General features: G+C 48.4%; 1 protein-coding gene across 22 annotated transcripts in view; it reads left to right on the forward strand.

Moving 5' to 3' along the window:
• LOC309609753 (uncharacterized protein C1orf159) overlaps positions 1 to 19,371 on the forward strand; it is a 28,562-nt gene that overhangs the window by 4,336 nt on the left and 4,855 nt on the right. For 6 of the 22 annotated variants that reach the window (XM_082351608.1, XM_082351592.1, XM_082351594.1 and 3 more), the window contains exons 1-8: positions 14,683 to 14,921; positions 15,067 to 15,270; positions 15,451 to 15,955; positions 16,057 to 16,132; positions 16,308 to 16,408; positions 17,346 to 17,410; positions 18,723 to 18,809; positions 19,159 to 19,224. In XM_082351608.1, the coding sequence (XP_082207734.1) occupies positions 14,825 to 14,921; positions 15,067 to 15,270; positions 15,451 to 15,955; positions 16,057 to 16,132; positions 16,308 to 16,408; positions 17,346 to 17,410; positions 18,723 to 18,809; positions 19,159 to 19,224 (1,201 nt within the window). In that variant the 5' untranslated portion in view covers positions 14,683 to 14,824. The other 16 variants (XM_082351602.1, XM_082351591.1, XM_082351607.1 and 13 more) reach the window with 11 other exon arrangements.

The following is a 19,371-nucleotide window of genomic DNA, read 5'->3' on the forward strand; positions in this document are numbered from 1 at the left end:
TGGGTGTTGGTGATTTTTTTGCGTGTATTAAAGTCTACTCTCTGTGATATATCATTCTATGGATTTTGGTAAATGCATAGAGTTTATATCCACCATAATGGTGTATTTTCATGAGCAAAAGTTTTTAATATTGATGAAGTTTAGTTTATCAATTGTTTTTCTTTTTTTGGTTCATGCTTTCTGTGTCCTATTTAAAAGTCTTTGCCTAACCAAAAGCCACAAAGATAGTCTCCTGTAGTTTGTTGTTGAAGGTTTATAGATTCAGTTTTGTGTTTAGCTCCGTGAGCCATCTCTAATTAATTTTTCATGTGATGTGAGTCTAGTAGTTTCACTTTTTATTCCATGTAAGAAACCAGCTGTCCCAGCACCATTTCTTTTTTTTTTTAAGTGAAAGCTATTTGCTTTTTTTTTTTATAGTAGTCTTTTATTTATTTATTTATTTTTATATTTATTTTTGGCTGTGTTGGGTCTTCGTTTCTGTGCGAGGGTTTTCTCTAGTTGCGGCAAGCGGGGACCACTCTTCATCGTGGTGCGCAGGCCTCTCACTATCGCGGCCTCTCTTGTTGCGGAGCACAGGCTCCAGATGCGCAGACTCAGTAGTTGTGGCTCATGGGCCCAGTTGCTCCGCGGCATGTGGGATCTTCCCAGACCAGGGCTCGAACCCGTGTCCCCCGCATTAGCAGGCAGATTCTCAACCACTGCACCACCAGGGAAACCCCCAGCACCATTTCTTGAAAAAAACTTTCTTTTCTCCATTGAATTGCTTTGGCATCTTATCAAAAATCATTTGACTGTGTTTGTGAGGATCTATTTCTGGGTTCTCTATTCTGTTACATTGGTCTATCTGTTCATCAATCCACACTGTCTTGTGACTTTATAAAGTCTTCAGGTAAGTCAGTGTAAGTCCTCCATGCTTGTGCTTTTTTTTTTTTTTTTAATTTTTATTTTTTTTACTTTTTGGCCGCACCCCGTGGCATGTGGGATCTTAGTGCCCCGACCAGGGATTGAACCTGCACCCCCTGCATTGGAAGCTTGGAGTCTTAACCACTGGACCACCAGGGAAGTCCCACTTGTTCTTCTTTTTAAAAATTGCTGTGGCTATTCTAGGTTCTTTTTATTTTCATATACATTTCAGAATCAGGTTGTCAATTCCTCAAAAAAAAAAAAAAAAGGCTGCTGTAATTTTGATTGTGATTGTATTAAATGTTGGGTCAATTTGGGGAGAAATTAATCTTAGTAATATTGAGTCCTCTAATCCATTCACATGGATGAATGGAGATACACACATATACGTGTGTGTGTTCATGTTGATATATATACACCATTATCGTATGTCTTCCATTATTTGGATCTTGAACAGCGCTCAGCAGTTTTATCTTTTCTTGTGTACAGGTCTTACACATCCTTTATTAAGTTTATCCCCACAAACAGACTGTTTTGAATGCCGTTGTAAATGATATTTATTTAAGTTTCATTTTCTAATTACTTGTTGCTACTATATAGAAATGACAGCTGGTTTTGCATATTGACTTTATATTCTTGCAACATTGCTGAATTCACTTACAAATTACAGTAGGTTTTTAAGATTTCCTAGGATTTTCCATGTGAACAGCCATGCCGTGTGCACAGAGGCACGATCACTCCTCTTTCTAACCTTGTGGCTTTTGCTTTGTTTTCTGTCGTCACTGCACCGGCTTGAGCCACAGAGCGGTGTTGACTAGACCTGCGAAGGCTGGGTGGCCTTGGCCTCTTCACTGTTACTATGGCATAGGCTGTGGGGTTTTTGGAGATGCCCTGCCTCACGCTGAGGGGTCTCCTGTTTTCAGTTTGCAGAGAGTTATCATGAATGGGCCTGAAATTTTGTCAAATGCTTGTTTTGCATCTGCTGAAATGGTTACATGGTTTTTTTCCTCTTTAATCTATTAAAGTGGTTGATTGCATTGACTGGTTTTTGTATGTTAGGTCAATCTTTTTTTTTTCCCCGAAGTTACAAAGACTTTTTTAAAAATGTTTATTTATTTATTTTTAAATTTTATTTTTGGCTGCGTTGGGTCTTAGTTGCCCCGCGGCATGTGGGATCTTAGTTCCCCAACCAGGGATTGAATCCGTGTCCCCTGCGTTGGAAGGCAGATTCTTCACCACTGGACCACCAGGGAAGTCCTACGTTAAGTCAATCTTATGTTCCTGGAAGAAACTCATTTGGTCGTGTTCTGTCACCTTTCTGTGTTTTACTGAATGCAGTTTGCTAATGTTTTGTTAGGGTTTGGGGTCTGTATTCATGAGGGATGTTAGTCTGCATTTTTTCCCTCGTAATGTCCTTGTCTGGATTTCTGTCAGGGTTATGCTGGCCTATGTTTGAGTCTTGCTTGCTGGCCTTATAAACGAGCTAGGACAGGTTCCCTTCCCCTTTGTTTTCTGAAGGACTTTGTTTAGTATTGGCATTAGTTCTTCCTTAGTTTTTTGGTAGACTTCACTAGTGAAGCTGTCTGGGTTCACTGTTTTCTTTGTGGGAAGTTTTACAAATATTAATTCAATTTCTTTCCTTTCATCTTAATTCAGATTATTTCCTTTCATCTGCCTAATACGGTTGAATTCACTCTTGTTTTTCTGTCTTCTTAAGACGGAAGCACAGGTCAGTGATTTCACACTTGCTTTCATCTCTTATACAGTCATTAAAAACTATAAATTTCTTTCTAAGCGCTGCTTTAGTTTCCTACACAAAATCTGATAGGTCACACTTTATCTTTCTGTTAAAAATATTTTAAAATTTCCTATGTTTGTTCCATGAGTTATTTAGAAGTCTGTTGTTTAATTTACAAGTATTTGGTGATTTTCTAAATATCTTGTGTTACTGATTTCTAATATAATTCCATTTAGTCAGAGAATATACTCTGTATGATTTTCACCCTTTGAATTTGTTGATACTTGTTTTATGGTCAAACATACGGTCTGTTAGTGAATATTTTGTTTGCACTTAAGAAGAGTGTGTATTACACTTTTTTTGAGTGTCGTATTCTGTAATTGTCAGTTGAGTCAAATATTGCCCAAATCTTTTATATCCTTACTCTTTTTTTTTTTGTCTACTTGTTCAATCAGTTATTGAAAGAGGGATATTAAAGTTTCCAATCACAGTTGTGGATTTGTCTTTTTCCTTTTAGTTCTCTCAACTTCATGTATTTGCAAGGTTTTATTCAGTGCATACAAATCAATACAAGACGATTGATTTATCTTCTTGATGAATTTACTCTGTTGTTGTTGTGAAAGATCGAAGTCTACTTTGTCTGATCTCAGTATATCTGCATGAGTGTTTTTATACTCAGTAATTGCATAGACTATCTTTTCCATCCTGTGCTTTCAGTGTTCTGTGTCTTTATGTATAAAGTTTGTCTGTTATAAAGTGCATATCATTTGGTCTTGCTTTTTATCCAATCTGACAATCTCTACTTTTCAAAAAAATAACTATAATAACTAGCATTTATTGAGGCACTTTATATGCATTATGTAATTTCATTTTTTCCAGATTTTTTTTTATTGTAGTAAAATATACATAACATGAAATTTACATTTTAAAGTATATACCCTGTAGCATTAAGTGTATTTATGATGTTGTACAACACTTACCACCGTCCGCCTCTGGAACTTTCTCATCTTCCCAAACTGAAACTCTGTCCCCATTAAACACTAACTCCCATCCCCTTCCCCAGCCCTGGCACCCACCCTCCTACTTCTTGCCTCTATGGATTTGACGACCCTAGGGACCTCATATAAGTGGAATCATACATTATTTGTCCTCTTGTGACTGGCTTATTTCACTTAGTGTAATGTCACCCATGTTATAGCAGGTGTCAAAATTTCCTCCTTTTTAAGGCTGAATAACATTCCATTGTATGGATGGACCACATTTTGTTTATTCACTCGTTGGTCAATGGATATTTGGGTTGCTTCCACTTTTTTTTTTTCTTGGCTGTTGTGAATAATGCTGCTGTGGACACTGGTGTACAAATATCTCTTAAAGACCCTGTTTTTGGTTCTTTTGAGTATGTAATCAGAAGTGGAATTGCTGAATCATATGGTAATGCTGCACCGCTTTACATTTCCACCAGCAGCAGACAAGGGTTCAAATTTCTCCACCTTCATTGTTTCTGTTTTTTTTTTTTAATATTTATTTATTTATTTGGCTGTGCCGGGTCTTAGTTGTGGCATGTGGGATCTAGTTCCCTGACCAGGGATCGAACCCAGTTCCCCTGCATTGGGAGCACGGAGTCTTAGCTCCTGGACCACTAGCGAAGTCCCAGTTGTTTCTGTTTTTTTGATAGTAGCCATCCTCATGGGTGTGGAGTAGTATATTTGCTGCATTTCCCTAATGATTAGTGATGTTAATCTCTACTTTTTGATGGAGTATTTAGTCTGTTTACATTTAGTGCGGTTATTAGAGTGTTTGGGTTTAAATCTACCATCTTGATGTTTGATTTCTATTTTTCCATCTGTTTCTCTGTTTCTCCTTTCCTCCCTTTTTTTTTTTTTTTTTGGTGAATCAAGTTTTTAAAATTCTGTTTTATGTCCTTTATTGACTTCTTAGTTTTGCCCTTTTGTGTTATTTTATAGTGGTTGCTATAGAGATTAAATATGTGTGTTTAATTTATCATGGTCTACCTTAAAAGTTAATCCTGTACTTCACAAGAAATACAGAGGGTCCCAGTGACCACCTTCTACTTCTAGTGCTCTTGGCCGCATATATTTTACTTCTTGTGCTAGAAAATTCTACAACACAGTTTTTATCTTTACTTCAGCTAATAGTCTTTAAAAATAGTTAGAGGTGTATTACATTTAATTGTTAAAGTCTTGGATGCCTTTGTTTACTAAATTGAGAATTTCTGGGTCCAGTGGTTAGGACTCTGTGCTCTCACTGCCGAGGGCCCGGGTTCAATTCCTGGTCGGGGAACTAAAATCCCACAGGCCTCCCAGTGCAGCCAAAAAAAAAAAAAGAAAGACAGAATTTCTGTAGAACTGCACCGTACTTGGCTAGACATGCTAAATGTATTAGTTGAACGTTGTAAAACAAGCAGTACCCACCGGCTCCTGTAGAAAACCCTCAGACCCCAGGTCAGTGTGGGGGGTAAGTAGAGGCTCTGGAGCCAGGGGCCTGGCCAGTCCTCACCCTGCTGTGTACTCGCTGTGCCGTGTACTTGCTGTGTGATCTTGTGCAAGCCTGTTTTCTCCTCTTAAAAGGGGTCGAGGGACTTCCCTGGTGGTGCAGTGGTTAAGAAAGAATCCGCCTGCCAATGCAGGGGACACGGGTTCGAGCCCTGGTCCGGGAAGATCCCACATGCTGCGGAGCAACTGAGCCCATGCGCCACAACTACTGACCCTGCGCTCTAGAGCCTGTGAGCCACAACTACTGAGCCTGTGTGCCACAACTACTGAAGCCCGCATCCCTAGCCTGTGCTCCACAATAAGAGAAGCCACCGCAATGAGAAGCCCGCACACCGCAACAAAGAGTAACCTCCGCTCACTGCAACTAGAGAAAGCCCACGCGCAGCAACGAAGACCCAACTCAGCCAAAAATAAATAATAAAATAAAATAAATTAATTTAAAAAAAGGGGGTCGATAATAGGCATTGTTGGGAGGGTAAAATGAGTTAATATAAGTGAATAACTCAGAGTGGTGCTTGGCACACAGCAAGTGCTATGTAATTGCTGTTCTTGCTGTTGTTACACAGTGAGCAGGTTCACATCCCTTGGAGATCCAGGATCTGCAGCAAAAAGAGACTTTTTCATCCTTCGCAAACCAACATGGGCGTGAAAGTCCAGCCCTAGCTGTGTATGTGACAGACCTCTAAGGTGTGAAATTACTTTTCATAGGAGAATAAACCTCAGATTATTAATTTGATCATTCTTTGGGGAATGTTTTAGAGATGAACGGGGCTACTAAAATAATGTTAAGTGTAACTTATTATCTCAAATTTACCTTTTTGCAACTGGATTCACGTTAACCAAGAAGAGCGTTTTAGCATCCATCCCCGTTTGCTTCCCTGAGGCCGACTCCTGCCCAGTGGAGACGAGGCTCCGGTGGCACTGCAGTTCTCTCCGAGTGCCCTGTTGCTGACCTCTGTGCCTACCATTGGGTTTCTGAATAGAAAAGCCATGCAGTGGAGTCATTTCCAGCATAGAAGATTCAGCTCCAACAAATGACTCTCCCGTAGATGGCAATTATCAGCCCTGGACAAGATACAAAAAGCAGCTACCTGAGGACTCTGGAGAGGGGACAGCAGGCAGATCCTGAGGGCAGCTTAGACTTAGAGGAATGGCCGGCACACAGTGTGTCTCTTGTTTGCACGTCTTTCCTCTGAGGGCAGCACAGTCACTGCAGGGGTGGTGTGGTGGCTAAAACTCTGGTGGAAAGACCGCGCGCTTCCTCGTTAGACTAAGGGGAGGAGCTGGTATCCACAGCTGCTGGGGAGAAATCCTGGAACGAGGAATTCTGCAAATAAACTCTGCTCAGATTTCTGGCCAAGCCTTGAACCGTGCACACACACAGGGCAGGGGGAGAAGCCGCCTGGAGTGAGAGCGAGGCCACCGCTTACCACAAAATCGACAGCAGCACAGTTTGCAGTTTGACTCTAATGAGATTAATCGCCTGCTAAAGCAAAACCATAAACTCTCTTCAGGGGAATATAATGGAATTCAAAGTCTCTACAACATAACATTTGCAATATACATGTTACAATCTGAAATTACTCAACATACAAAGAGCCAGGGAGATGTGAACCATCCTCAGGGAAAAGACAGTCAACAGACACCAATCGTGTTATGACCCAGGTGTTGGATAATCAAACAAGCACTTCACAGCTGGCTTAGCAACTGTGTTCAGTGAGGTAAAGGAAAATACACTCATAATGAACAAAAACGTAGGAAATCTCGGTAGAGGAGTAGAAAATATTTTTCAAAACAAGCCAGTTGCTGGACTTCCCTGGTGGCACAGTGGTTAAGAATCCACCTGCCAATGCAGGGGACATGGGTTCAAGCCCTGGTCTGGGAAGATCCCACATGCCACGGAGTAACTAAGCGTGTGCGCCACAACTACTGAGCCTGTGCTCTAGAGCCTGCGAGCCACAACTACTGAGCCCGCGTGCCACAACTACTGAAGCCCGTGTGCCTAGAGCCCGTGCTCCACAACAAGAGAATCCATGACAATGAGAAGTCCACTCACTGCAACGAAGAGTAGCCCCCACTCACTGCAACTAGAGAAAGCCTGCACGCAGCAACGAAGACCCAAACGCAACCAAAAATAAATAAAATAAACAAATTAAAAAAAAAAAGCCAGTTGGAAATTTTAGAACTGGAAAATATAACACCTGAAATAAAAAAATTCACTGAATGGGCATAATAGAATGGAAATGACAGGAAGTAGTCAGACTTCAAAGACAAATCAGTAGAAATCATCTGGTCTGAAGAAAAACTGGGGAAATGATTGGGGGAAAAGCATGAAGAGCCTTAGGGACTCATGGGGCAGTGTGAAGTGTCTCACGCAGGGTAACTATGGAGCCCAGAGGGGAGGCGAGAGACACGGTGGGGCAGGAGAAGTACTTGAAGAACAATGATCAGACTCTTTCCAAATATGGTGAAAAACGCAAATTTATAGATTTAAGAAGCTCAGTGAGTCCCAAACAGGATGAATATGACTAAAACCATACCTAGGCACATCATTTTCAAATTACTGAAAACTTTAAGATTAACTTTAAAAATCTTGACAGCAGCCAGAGAAAAACAAGACTACATACACACAGCATTGCAAAGACTAGGAACTTACCATCAGAAGGCAAGTGGAGCTGCATCTATAAAGTTCTGGAAGAAAGATAGTCAACCCTCCAGGAGTGTGTTAAATACAAATATTTTCAGAAGAAGGAAAACTGCTAGAATTTGTTGCCATCATCTGTGTACTGCCAGACATGCTAAAGAAAGTCTTTCCAGGCTGAAGGAAAATGACACCAGAGTGAAACTCAGGTCTTTATGAGTGAGTGATGAGCATTAAAAAAGGTAAATATCTGGGGGGGAATGTTTTCTTTAAAATACGTATTTAAAGAAAAAATCAGAACATGTCTTGGGTTTGTAATGCATGCAGATGAAATACGTATGATAACTGTAGCATAAGGAACAGTGAAGGGGATCTGTGGACCTGCAGGTTCTGCCTTTACATGAAGTGCTGCAGTATTAATTCTAAGTAGGCTGTGAAACAGTGGGGATGTGTGTTGCAGTCCTAGAGCAATAACCATAAAAATAATGCAGAGAATCATAACTAAAGAACCAAAAGATAAATTGAAAGGGGATTTTAAAAAATATTCAAATAATATAAAACAGGAAAGAGAGAAGAGAGAAATAAAACACCAGAGAGACAGCAGAAAACAAATAATAAAACGGTAGCCTTAATCCAACCATAGCGTCATTATACATTTGCCAATGCCCAACATCAAGAGTGATCCTAATGTAAATATGGACTTGAGGCAACAGTGATGTGTCAGTGTAGGTTCATCAGAGTACCTATCTGGGGCAGGATGTTGACAGTGGGGGAGGCTCTGCTTGTGTGGGGGCAGGGGGTGTATGGGAACTCTCTTACTTCCTACTCAGTTTAGCTGTGAACCCAAAACTGCTCTAAAAAAAATTAAGTCTTTTATGTATTAAAACCAAGGAACAAGTAGAAAAATAATAAAATGGTAGACCTAAGTCTAACCACAGTGATAATTACATTAAACGTTAATGGACTAAACTCTCCACTTAAAAGGTAGAGATGATCAGAATGGGTAAATAAGCAAGACCCTACTACATGCTGTCTATGGGAGATTCACTTTAAATATCAAAAACACAGGTTGAAAATAAGTGAATGCAAAATGTGTGTGTATACAAACAGTGTAAGAAGGCTGGAGTGGCTATTTTAATACCAGATAAAGTAGATTCACAATATGGAGTATTACTAAAGAGAACGAGGAAATTCTAATGAGAAAGAGGTGGTTTCATCAGGAAAACATCAATTATGAATGCACCCAATAAAGGGAGTAATAAGCAATCATAGTAGGCAATTGTAGCATCTTTCTCTCACCAGTTATTAGAACAAAAGACCTAAAGAAATCAGTAAAGACATAGAGGATCTGAACAGTGCTCCCAGGCATCTTGACCTGATTGATATTTGTGGAAAGCCACACCCATCAGAAGCAGAACACAAATTCCTTCTAAGTGCATATTCTCTAACAAAGACCAACTGCTGTGCCCTAAAACAAGTTTCTAAGAAAAGTAAAGTACAGCTGTATTTATTTGCATAGGACATGATTATTTATATAGAAGACACTAAGAAATCTGTGAAAAACTGCTAGAACTATTAAGTGAATTTAGCAAAATCTCAGAACTCAAGGTTAATATGCAAATTTTACTTGTATTTTTGTATACTAACAGCAAACTGTTATGAAATGCAATTAGAGGCCACCGTAGCCCCTGGGAGCCTGGAAAAGGGGAACTGCGAGCGAGTGAACGGCTCAGTCCCGGGGCGGTGGTGGCCGGTGGGGGTGGGGTGCTGCTGCTGCGAGGGGCTGGCGGTGGTCCGCACCAGCCACGCTGAATAAAAGCAGGAAGGAGAAGGGACCACCAGAAGCGGAACAAGTGGACAAAGTTCAAGAGAAGGACGAGACATAGTAGAATCAGACTGCTGCTGTCTGAGAGCTGGGGCTACAGAGCTTGAAATTACCCCGGAAAACCTCTGAAATGTTGGGCCCTTCACCGCTTCCTCCTAAGGACTCCAGAGGCAACACACCACATTGAGCATGCCAGTTGGCAGATCACTGTGTATATTTTGCAGGAGCACAGACTGAGGTGCTTCTGTCCCTCTGGCCTCGAGTTAACCGTTGCTTTCCATCGTGGTCTCTTTCCCCTCAGTGTTCCTCTCTGTTCTTCACTTCTGTCCCACTGCCTTACCAAGTGTGATCGACTCACGCAGGTGAATTAGACCATTTTTTCGCACGCTCTTTTCCTCCCCTGTCTGCCAGTATTACTCTGAACTTGACTGTTTTAACCTGAACCGTTCACATGGGTTTGCAGTTCCCACGCTGCTTTTCAAACTTTCTGATGTCACGTCACCATGACAGTCAGCACTGGCTCAGGTTACCCTGTGGACATACCTCTGTTAGGACAGTTAGCACATCTGGGGCTGCCCAGCTCAAGAGGTGCAGAGCAGGTGCTCGTCCGGGGCAGAGAAGTAATTCCAACAGAGGAAACGTTAAAGAGCTTGGCCTGCGGTTGACTTAATACACCACTTCAAGCGTGGGGAAGGTCCTTATACAGAAGTCCTGGCTGGTGATAATCTGGCCTCAAGGAAAACAAAGGAGCAGGTGGCTTACATTGCAGACTGCTTCGTGGTTAGAACAGGGGGACATTTTTTGATGTCGTGGGTTTTTAGCAAGGGGATGAAGTCCTGCAGTAAAGGATAGAGTGCTTCAGCCAGGGGCTAGTGAATAAAATGCTGACTCCTGATGGCCATAAACGATGGCACCTAACATCTGTGGCCCTGCTCCTCATCTCTAAAACGACTTGGTGAGTTTCAGATTTGGCCATTTTTAAGTTTATGGGATGGATTAGGCATGACCCCTCTTGAAAGTTTCCCTGCAAGATATATGGCAGGGTATGTCTTTCAGTGTAACAAAATACTATTGAAAGTTGTAACTGCTGCTGTGCAACTTTTGCCTTTTAGTAGAAACTTCTGTTCTTTGAACGAGGTGTACTGGTGCATCTTTCTTCGCTTTTTTTCTCTTTCAAATAGAATGTTTAATATTTGACTTGCTTATCCGTATGTCTCCTGGGAATCGGTTTCTGCCCGATACTTCCTGCTGGTTTATTTCATAGGACACTTTTAAGGAGTGAGGTTGCAAATGGGTTCACAGGTAACTTGACCTTGGAAAACTGTGGAGATTGACAGAGGGAACTCGTCTTTGAGCACCTGTTCTCAGAGCAACATTCAAATCTGTAGAAACATACCTAGGCTCATTGGATGAACATTTAAAATTCTAGTAAATTGCTCAGAGATTCCTAAAGTCCAGTTTAGAGGATCACACCATGCGACTGTGTTATTATTTTAATTTGTGTAGTGTCCAAAGTTACTTTTTAAAAAAATTAATTTATTTTTGGCTGTGTTGGATCTTCATTGCTGCGCGTGGGCTTTCTCTAGTTGGGGCGAGCAGGGGCTACTCTTTGTTGTGATGCGTGGGCTTCTCATTGCGGTGGCTTCTCTTGTTGTGGAGCACGGGCTCTAGGCTTGTGGGCTTCAGTAGTTGCAGCACGCGGGCTCAGCAGTTGCGGCTCACGGGCTTAGTTGCTCCGCGGCATGTGGGATCTTCCCAGACCAGGGCTCGAACCCGTGTCCCCTGCATTGGCAGGCGAATTCTTAACTACTGCACCACCAGGGAAGTCCCCAAAATTATGTTTTAAAAAGTGTTCATGCTTTTTGTAAAGTGATTTGTTCTAAGCACATTAAAGGTCATTCAAGTGTTGTTCAAAAAAAAAGAAATTAGAGAGTTAATTATATTTACAATAATACCCAAAGACAAAATATTTAGTAATAAGTTTAACAAAAGATGTGTAAGAGCGCCTCTTCACTGAAAGCCACAGAACATTGCTGAGAGAAATTAAAGACAACTTGAAGGGGCTTCCCTGTTAGTCCAGTGGCTAAGACTCTGCGCTCCCAATGCAGGGGGCCCGGGTTCAATTCCTGGTCAGGGAACTAGTCCCACATGCCGCAACTAAAAAAAGATCCCGCGTGCCGCAACTAAGACCCGGTGCAGCCTAAATAAATAAATATTTTAAAAAATAAACAAAGACAACTTGAAGAAATGGAGAGAGAGCATGTTTGTAGATTAGAAGACTCAATATTGTTAAAATGTCAATTATCCCAGTCAAGATTCCAGAAGGCTTTTTGTAGTAATTGACAAGATGATTCTAAAACATGGAAATGCAGGTGACCTGGAATTGCCAAAGCAGTTACACAAAGCAGGGCTTCACTCTACCTGACTTCAGACTTTCTGTAAAGCTTCAGTAGTTGAGACTGTGTGGCACTGGTGACACACAGATGAATGGAACAGAATAGAAAGTCCAGAAGTAGACCCACACACAGACAACTGATTTTCAACAAAGATGTCAAGATAATTTAATATGAAAAGGAAAGTCTTTTTAACACATGGTGCTACAACAACTGGATATACATAGGGAAGAAAAATGAACTTGATCTTTACTTCACACCATGACACAAAAGTAACTCAAAGAAAACACAGGAAATCCTTATGACCCTGAGATCAAGGCAGAGATTTCTTAGGACGCAAAAAGCAAGAACCATAAAAGAAAAAATGGATGCATTCGACTTTATCAAAATGAAAACATTTGTTCTTCTAAAGATACCCATTAGAAAATGAAAACACAAGTCACAAAATGGGAGAAAATATTTACAGTACATATATCTGACAAAATACATGAAGAGTTAGCACATAATAATAGGCAGATGACCCAGCCGAACAATGTGGCCCCAAGATGTGAATAGACACGTCATGAGAGATATAAGATGTGTGAATGGCTGACAAGCAGGACAGAGGTGCTGACTATCGCTGGTTACCAGGGAAACGCAGGTTGGAACAGCAGGAGAACCGCTGCCCGCCCACTGGTGCGAGGCCACTAGCTGGCAGGGCCAGAGCAGGTGAGCCGCCCAGGGCAGCTGGGGCTGCACACGGAGCCGCTGCCCGAGAACAGCAGGGCAGCTTCCCAGCGAGTTCCCTTGACCCGGTGCTTCCAAGTATTTACCCAAGAGGAAGGAAAGCAAGCGACCGTGCAGGAACGGGCCCACGACGTTCGTCCCCAGCAGCGTTAGCCACCAAAATGTGGAAGCAGCCACATGGCCATCAGCAGGCAGTGGGCAGGGGAGTGTCCTCGCAGTGGATGCCACTCAGCCCCGAGAGGGCAAAGTACGGAGGAATCTGAAGATCGCTGTGGCCGTGCTGAAGGGCAGGAGCCCGACCCAAGGTGCGCGGACAGTGTGGTCCGTTCTCCTGAAATTCCAGAAGACACAGTCCACGTGCAGCGGCAGGGCTTGGCCGGGCGGGCGGGGGCCGTGGAGGGGCCGCACGGTGTGGACACTACTCAGTCGTGTCCACTGAGTAGCAGACAGAGGTGTCCACTGAGACCTGATTCCTGAATCAAAGGTGTCAGTGCGGCTGTGACATGTGACACCAGTAGTTGCCAACTGAGGGGATTTCACCTTCTAGAAAGGGGATGGTGCCGCAGGGAAGAGCAGGTGTTTTTAATGGGGGGACTTGGCGTGGGGTGGGGAGGGGCGGCGTCCGCTCCATCAGCCTGGACTGAAGCCAGCACAGAGCGAATGGCAGGACAGACCCCAGCCCGGGACCCCCAGGCCCTGGGCCAGTGGGCAGAGGGGCTTCTCGTCCCCCAGCCCCAAGTGCGCCCTCTCTGGAACCTGAACCAGTCCCCCTCACGCGCAGCTCCACCTTGCAGCTGTTTCTGTTAAGAAAAAAGTCTTTTTAGAGGTGACTTTTATGTGTTTGGGACAGATTATAATTGTGGTTCCCACCTTTCAGAATAAAAACCCGACTAACAATTTACTTCCGGGGTTGTGCAGGCTGGTGTGTTTCCCCGGTTACGTTAGAAACATGGCACCGTGAGCACTGAATCACGTGGGCTGTCGCGTTTCATGTGGTTTTAGCGTTAGGAAGTTTACTTGCAGTCTGTGGTCGTATTTTGTCTGTTTGCTCTCTGGATCCATCACCCCGCCAGAAGCATCTGTACCCAGTACTGCCTATGTCACGGCTTTTATTGCCCCAGCTGGATGTTTTTCACACACCCTTCCATGATGACAACAGGGCAAACGGCACAAAACTGTAAGACCGAGGGCCCCTGACCAGCCTGGCCGCCCCAGAGGCACCCTTGCCATTCCGTCTGTGGATGAAAATACTGGAAATCGAATTCGGGTCTTATGAGGACAGGATGAGATGGCGGGTGGGAGGGCCGTCCGAGCTCTGGGGCAGGACTGGCTCACCCAGACCCCCTCTGCTCAGTCCTCCTTCCGGGAAGCAGCAGCGAACGGTGGAAAACTGGCGGAGGAGGGAGTGCGTCCGTCAGCTCCTGATCCGGGTGGGCTGAGCCGTGGGGGTTCCTGATGAAAAGTCCAGTTGGACCCCGAGCCCCAGGCGTGGTTTGGCTGCGCTTGACCAGCAGCACGGCCTCACCTGTCCACCTCGATTTGCAGGCCCCGGACCGAGGGTCTGCCGGGCTCCAGGAGGGCCAGGTAAGCATCCTACGCCCTGGCTCCGGCCCGGTGCCCTGCCCTGCCAGGCGTCGCCTGTGGCCACACAGCACCCCTCTCTCTCGCAGACCCTGAGCTCCGGGACATGGCGCTCCAGCGCGCCGTCCTCCTGGCCAGCCTCCTGGTGGAAGTTGCCAGTAGATCCTCAGGAAGTGCGGTGAGCACCCGTCACGTGGCTCGTGGGCTCTTCTCCCAGGGGCTCTCCCTTCCACCTTTAGGTGCCACCCTCGTCCCGGTCCCCGAGATGCTGACCGTGCCCACTGTCAGGGTCAGAGGGGCCTGTGCCTCTGGGCGGGCAGCAGACACACAGCCCCACCCCCGGCACTGGCTCCACTCTGCCTGCTAGAACCTCCTTTCCCTCTGCCCAACTAGACGTCTTTCTGGAGCTGAAATAGGGTCTCCACAGAGTTGCCCCCACTGGCACTGGCCACAGCTAGTGGGGCGGACAGAGACGCCCACTTCAGGCTCAGACTCGGCCAGGTCATGGCTCTCCCAAGCCGGCGACACAGGTGTGCCAGGCTGTGGTTTCTGGAGGTGCCGGCCATGTCTGCACACACCCAGCTGCTCGTCCTGCAGGATGGTGAGCCGTCCAGCCGCTCGGCCCCTGCCGGGTTGGGTGGGGCGGGGCGCCCAGGCATCCCTCTCGGGCTTGGCCTCGGCCCGCTGGTGTCCGGGAGGCGCCCACCATTCCTCAGTCGCCCTGAGGTGCCCCTTGCAAATCACAGTGTGCCAGTCCTGGGAAGCCAGCTCGGCCGGGATGAACGCACGGAGCAGAGCTGCCCCGGACGCCGCCGTCTGGTGTGTGAATGCGGCGCCCACACCGCCCACTCCTGCACGTGGGCCTGGCCGGCGTGTTTGCCTCCTCCCCACCCTGCTGCTCTGGGCCAGACCTTTCCTCTGTGGGGGCCAAGCTGGAAACCCCGATGCAGGTGTCTGTAGAATTGCAGAAGCATCACAGGAGCGTCCAGGAATGTGGGCTGTTTGGTCGGGAGCACGGGCAGACACACTGTGAGGGCCGCACAGGCTCTCACTAGGGAGGCCAAGGGGGCCTGGATTTATCTTCCTGTTTCACCACTGCCCAGAAACACATGTGCTTCCTTTCTTAGCAGCTTCATCTTTTGATTTTCAAAGCCACCAGCTGCAAGTGGCGACTAATATAAATAACTTCACGGTTGAAATGCCTGCCCTGTGCCCACCTGTGGCCCACAAGGCGAAGATGGCAGCTCTTCCCGTGACCCAGGAGACCCCCGTGAGAAAAGAAAGGGCTGCAGGGAGGCCCCAAGGGGAGGGTGGGTGGGCAGTGGAGGAGAGGACCACCCCCTGCCCACCAGGCCGCTCTAGCCCATCCCCAACAGAATCTCTGGGTGGGCCCCGAGGGATCCCCCGAGGGGGTCTCCTTCCTGCCTTTGGGAGTCCAGGTGCCGCGGAATGTGCCCTGGCAGGTGCCAGCCCAACACTTCGGTTGTTGGCTCAGTCACCAAACGCTCGCCGGACGCCAGGTGCTGTCCCGGGGAGCGTCCGTGCGGTGTGGCCGTGCGTCCTCACCTTGCTCTGGGTCAGCGGGGCACAGTCACCGGACGCTGACTACAAGAGGCCAGAGCCCCAGGTGTTGGGGTGAGCTTGCTGGGAGCCCCTCTGCAGATACCGCCCTGGGCCTGGCCCACACAAGCTGCCCGGCCGCAGGGTCTGGAAACTCACCACTATCTCCCCTCTAGGGCCAGCAGCTCAAGTGTTGTGTGGACGTGGTGGACACCAACGCCACCTGCCCAGGCACTAGCCTGTGTGGCCCAGGTGAGCTTTGGCATGAGCCAGCCTAGATGGCCTCGGGAAGGAGGGGCCAGAGGGGTGGGCAGAGGCAGCGAGGGTGATGGGGCCTCGTCCTGGAGGTGGGGGCAGGACCCCAGGAGGACACGGTGGCTCCAGGCCTGCGGGGTGGGGGCAGGTAGGACTGCCTCTTCCCTCGCAGGGAGTTTCAGCTGGCCTGAGACAAGCTGACATAAGACAGGAGCAGCAAAGTCCAGAAATGTGTACAAGTTTTACGGGACACGGGAGGAAATGGAGTCCCAAGTAAGTGGCAGAATCTCAGCGCTTACACATCAGGTTGAACAAGGAGGCGATTGTGGGCAAGTGGCTGAAACACTGGGGCAGCTGAAGGAGGCCGGGGATGATTGTAACATGGTCGCCCGACTCCCGTCTTCTCCTGGTTGGGGGGCGGGGGGCAGCTCCCATATGGGGTTTGTCTCCTCCTCACTTGAAACTTTACCTTCGGAAAGTTTCACATATTAAAAGCCAAGTTGGTAGCTGTGGAGAGATTGGGGTTAGAAGTTGTGGGATAGGAGGTCAGCAAAGAGGAGAGGAAATGGATGGAGCAAGCAGAAAAGAACCAGATAAGCAGCAGCTCCCGTGTCTCACTGGCCCTCAGTCCTGGGACAGGCCGCCCCGTCAGACTCAGTTCAGGAAGAGGATTGTGGGTGGGCCCCCACCAGTGAGGCCTCTGCGTGTGGGCAGTAGGTGGGGAGGGGACAGCGTGGAGACCCTCGACGCAGGAACTTTCCCAGTGGCCCGCCGTTGCCACGACCTGTCGAGGTGACGGCCTGAAGTTCACATCAGTTTGCAGGGCTTTGGGAAACGGCAGTTTTGGTTCTTGTGATTCCAAGTCAGAAGGGTGGGAGAGAAGCGGAAACGTTAGTGTGGAGAGTCAGAGCCCGACAGCGGGGGAGGCGGGGAGGTTTCAGTGTCCGGTCCGGTTCACAGGCGGCTGGGCCTCGAGGACGGTGGGCAGGACTGGAATCTGCTCCGACAGACGGATCGCAGTTTCCTACTGAACGGTCGCTTCTCTCCACCGCCGGCCCCGTTTCTACCAGACAGAGTCACAGTGACACTTGTTGTCTTAAGAATAAGTCCAGCCTCCCCAAACTTGGCCTGATTGTTTAAGGGAATTTAGCCACAACAGTGACTGACCACAGAGGCTCTTCTTAAGTCTGCTTTGCTGGCCTTTTCACAGGGCCTCTCGAGTCCAGGAAGCCAAGCCAAGGACTCAGCATCAGACTCTGCCTGCAGTACCTCTAGGTTTGGGTGAATTCCTCTTTTCTTGAGGTCCCCACATGCTGAGGTTCCTGGCCCTGCCAGGCGGTGACCTTCCTTACTCACTGGGTAAGGCAGGGAACCCAGTGAGCCAGGCCCTGGGCTGTTTTTCAAGGGGCTTTAAGGCTCAGCAAGGTCAACCTTCGCTCCTTAAATCTGGTCGCTGGTCCTGGCCCCCAGCTGTGCTTTGTCCCTGCACACAGCGCAGGGCCTCCTTGTGGCCAGCAGCCCTGGCAGCTTTACCAAGGAGCCCAGGTACCTTGGGGCTGGCGGAGGGAGCTCTCGGGAGAATCGTTGCCTTGGCGACGGGCCTGTTACCCAGGACCCCATGTTCCTAGGCCTCCTCGAGCAGCCCCCCAGAGGTCAGCCCCTCCCAAGAAATGCCGAGTGAAGGGAAGGAGCCCAGCTACTTCAGAAGAGAAGCCCTGTTCTTACAAGAAACAAAGGCCTGTTCCTGATACTGTACTATTCCACGTTGGGTCTGACATGGCCTCCTGGCCCGGCGCTCAGCCCGTCTGCCCCCATCACTCTTCAGGCCCTGCCATCTGCTTGGCGTCACAGCAGGAAGGCCTTCCTCTGAGGGGCCCGTTTGTGTGTAGACTGCGTGCTGGTCAAGTCTGTGCTGGCCTCCAGCACCTGCAACCAGTATTTCTCCAGTGCGTTCTCTCAGCGCGTGCTACGTGCCGGGGTGTTAAGAAGAAATAAAGGTGTAAGACACAATTTCTGCCCTTAAAGGGCGCAGTTGGCAAGGTGGGCTGTCCGCAGACCGCTGGCTGGCAAGAGCTGGACCACTCCCAGCTGCAGGGCGGGCCGCAGGCTGTGGGGAGGCCACTGGCTGCGGCGTTGGTCAGGGCAGGAATGCGGTTCGAATGTGCTTGGGCCGCCCGGGGGCGGGGGCGGGGGCGGGCAGCAGCACACTGGCGCAGACGGACCTCGTCCCTCGTGGCGGCCGAGCGGGAGTGCGCTGCAGCCCCTGGCGGACGTGGGAGGTGGGGCTCGCCTCTGGTCCCCTCCAGCGTGTATACTCGGCACCTGTCGATTTCGGGTCCCCATCCGGGCCTCTGAAACCCTTTCCGAGACATCTGGCAAGGGGCCGGTGGGAATCCCTGTGCGAGAGAGGGCTGGCTGCGGTTCCCGCGGCGGCGGTTCTTGTTCTGAAATCCATCCAAGCTTCCAGAGTGGGTGAACTAGCGTCCTGGAATAAATGTGGTTTTACAGACTCAAAGCATAGTGCTCCCCGAAGGCAGCCGGCTGGCGTGGGCTTGCTTTGAGCCGAGCCTCCTGTCTCCCGCCACAGGCTGCTACGGGCACCGGGCCGAGGACGGGACCGTCAGCTGCATCCGCTGCAGGAACGGAACTCACAACAGCTCCGAGTGCAGAGGCTGTACGTCCCCCCGCCCCTCCCCCTGCCTGCTTCTCACCAAGGGTCCACACCTGCAAGTCCTGGAGGAAAGGGTGGGAGTTCTCGTGGTTGTCCCCACACCTGGGCCACTGTCCCTCGGTGGACACCTCCCAGGAGCCCTCTCCCCGAGTCCTCTTGCCCCTCAGGACAGCTGTGGGGTGGGGGCTGCTCTGCCCCCACGGCCGCCTCCCTGTCTCATTTCCGGCCCCTTTGGGCTGCGTCTCTGGCTCCCCAGGGGCCCTCCGTGGGGCCCCCGTGCCTGGTCCAGGACCTCACGTGGGTCCGGGCGGCCTGTGGAGCCAGCCGCACTGACTGCTCTGCTCGCCCGCAGTCGCTGCCCGGGGCGCACACTTCCCCATGAACAGGAGCACAGGGACGCCCGGGCGGCCGAGCTTTGGTAAGTCTCTCGGCTCACCGGACCAGTCCTGGGGGGACACGGGGGCGCCATCGGAGCCATTCCCAGCGCACACCCAACCACCGATGCTGGCCACGGCAGGGCCACGTCCACCGTCAAGGGCAGGCTCCACCCCAGCCAAGAGCTCTG

The sequence above is a fragment of the Balaenoptera borealis genome, assembly GCF_965194805.1.
Source record: "Balaenoptera borealis genome assembly, chromosome: 1".
Lineage (NCBI taxonomy): Eukaryota > Metazoa > Chordata > Mammalia > Artiodactyla > Balaenopteridae > Balaenoptera > Balaenoptera borealis.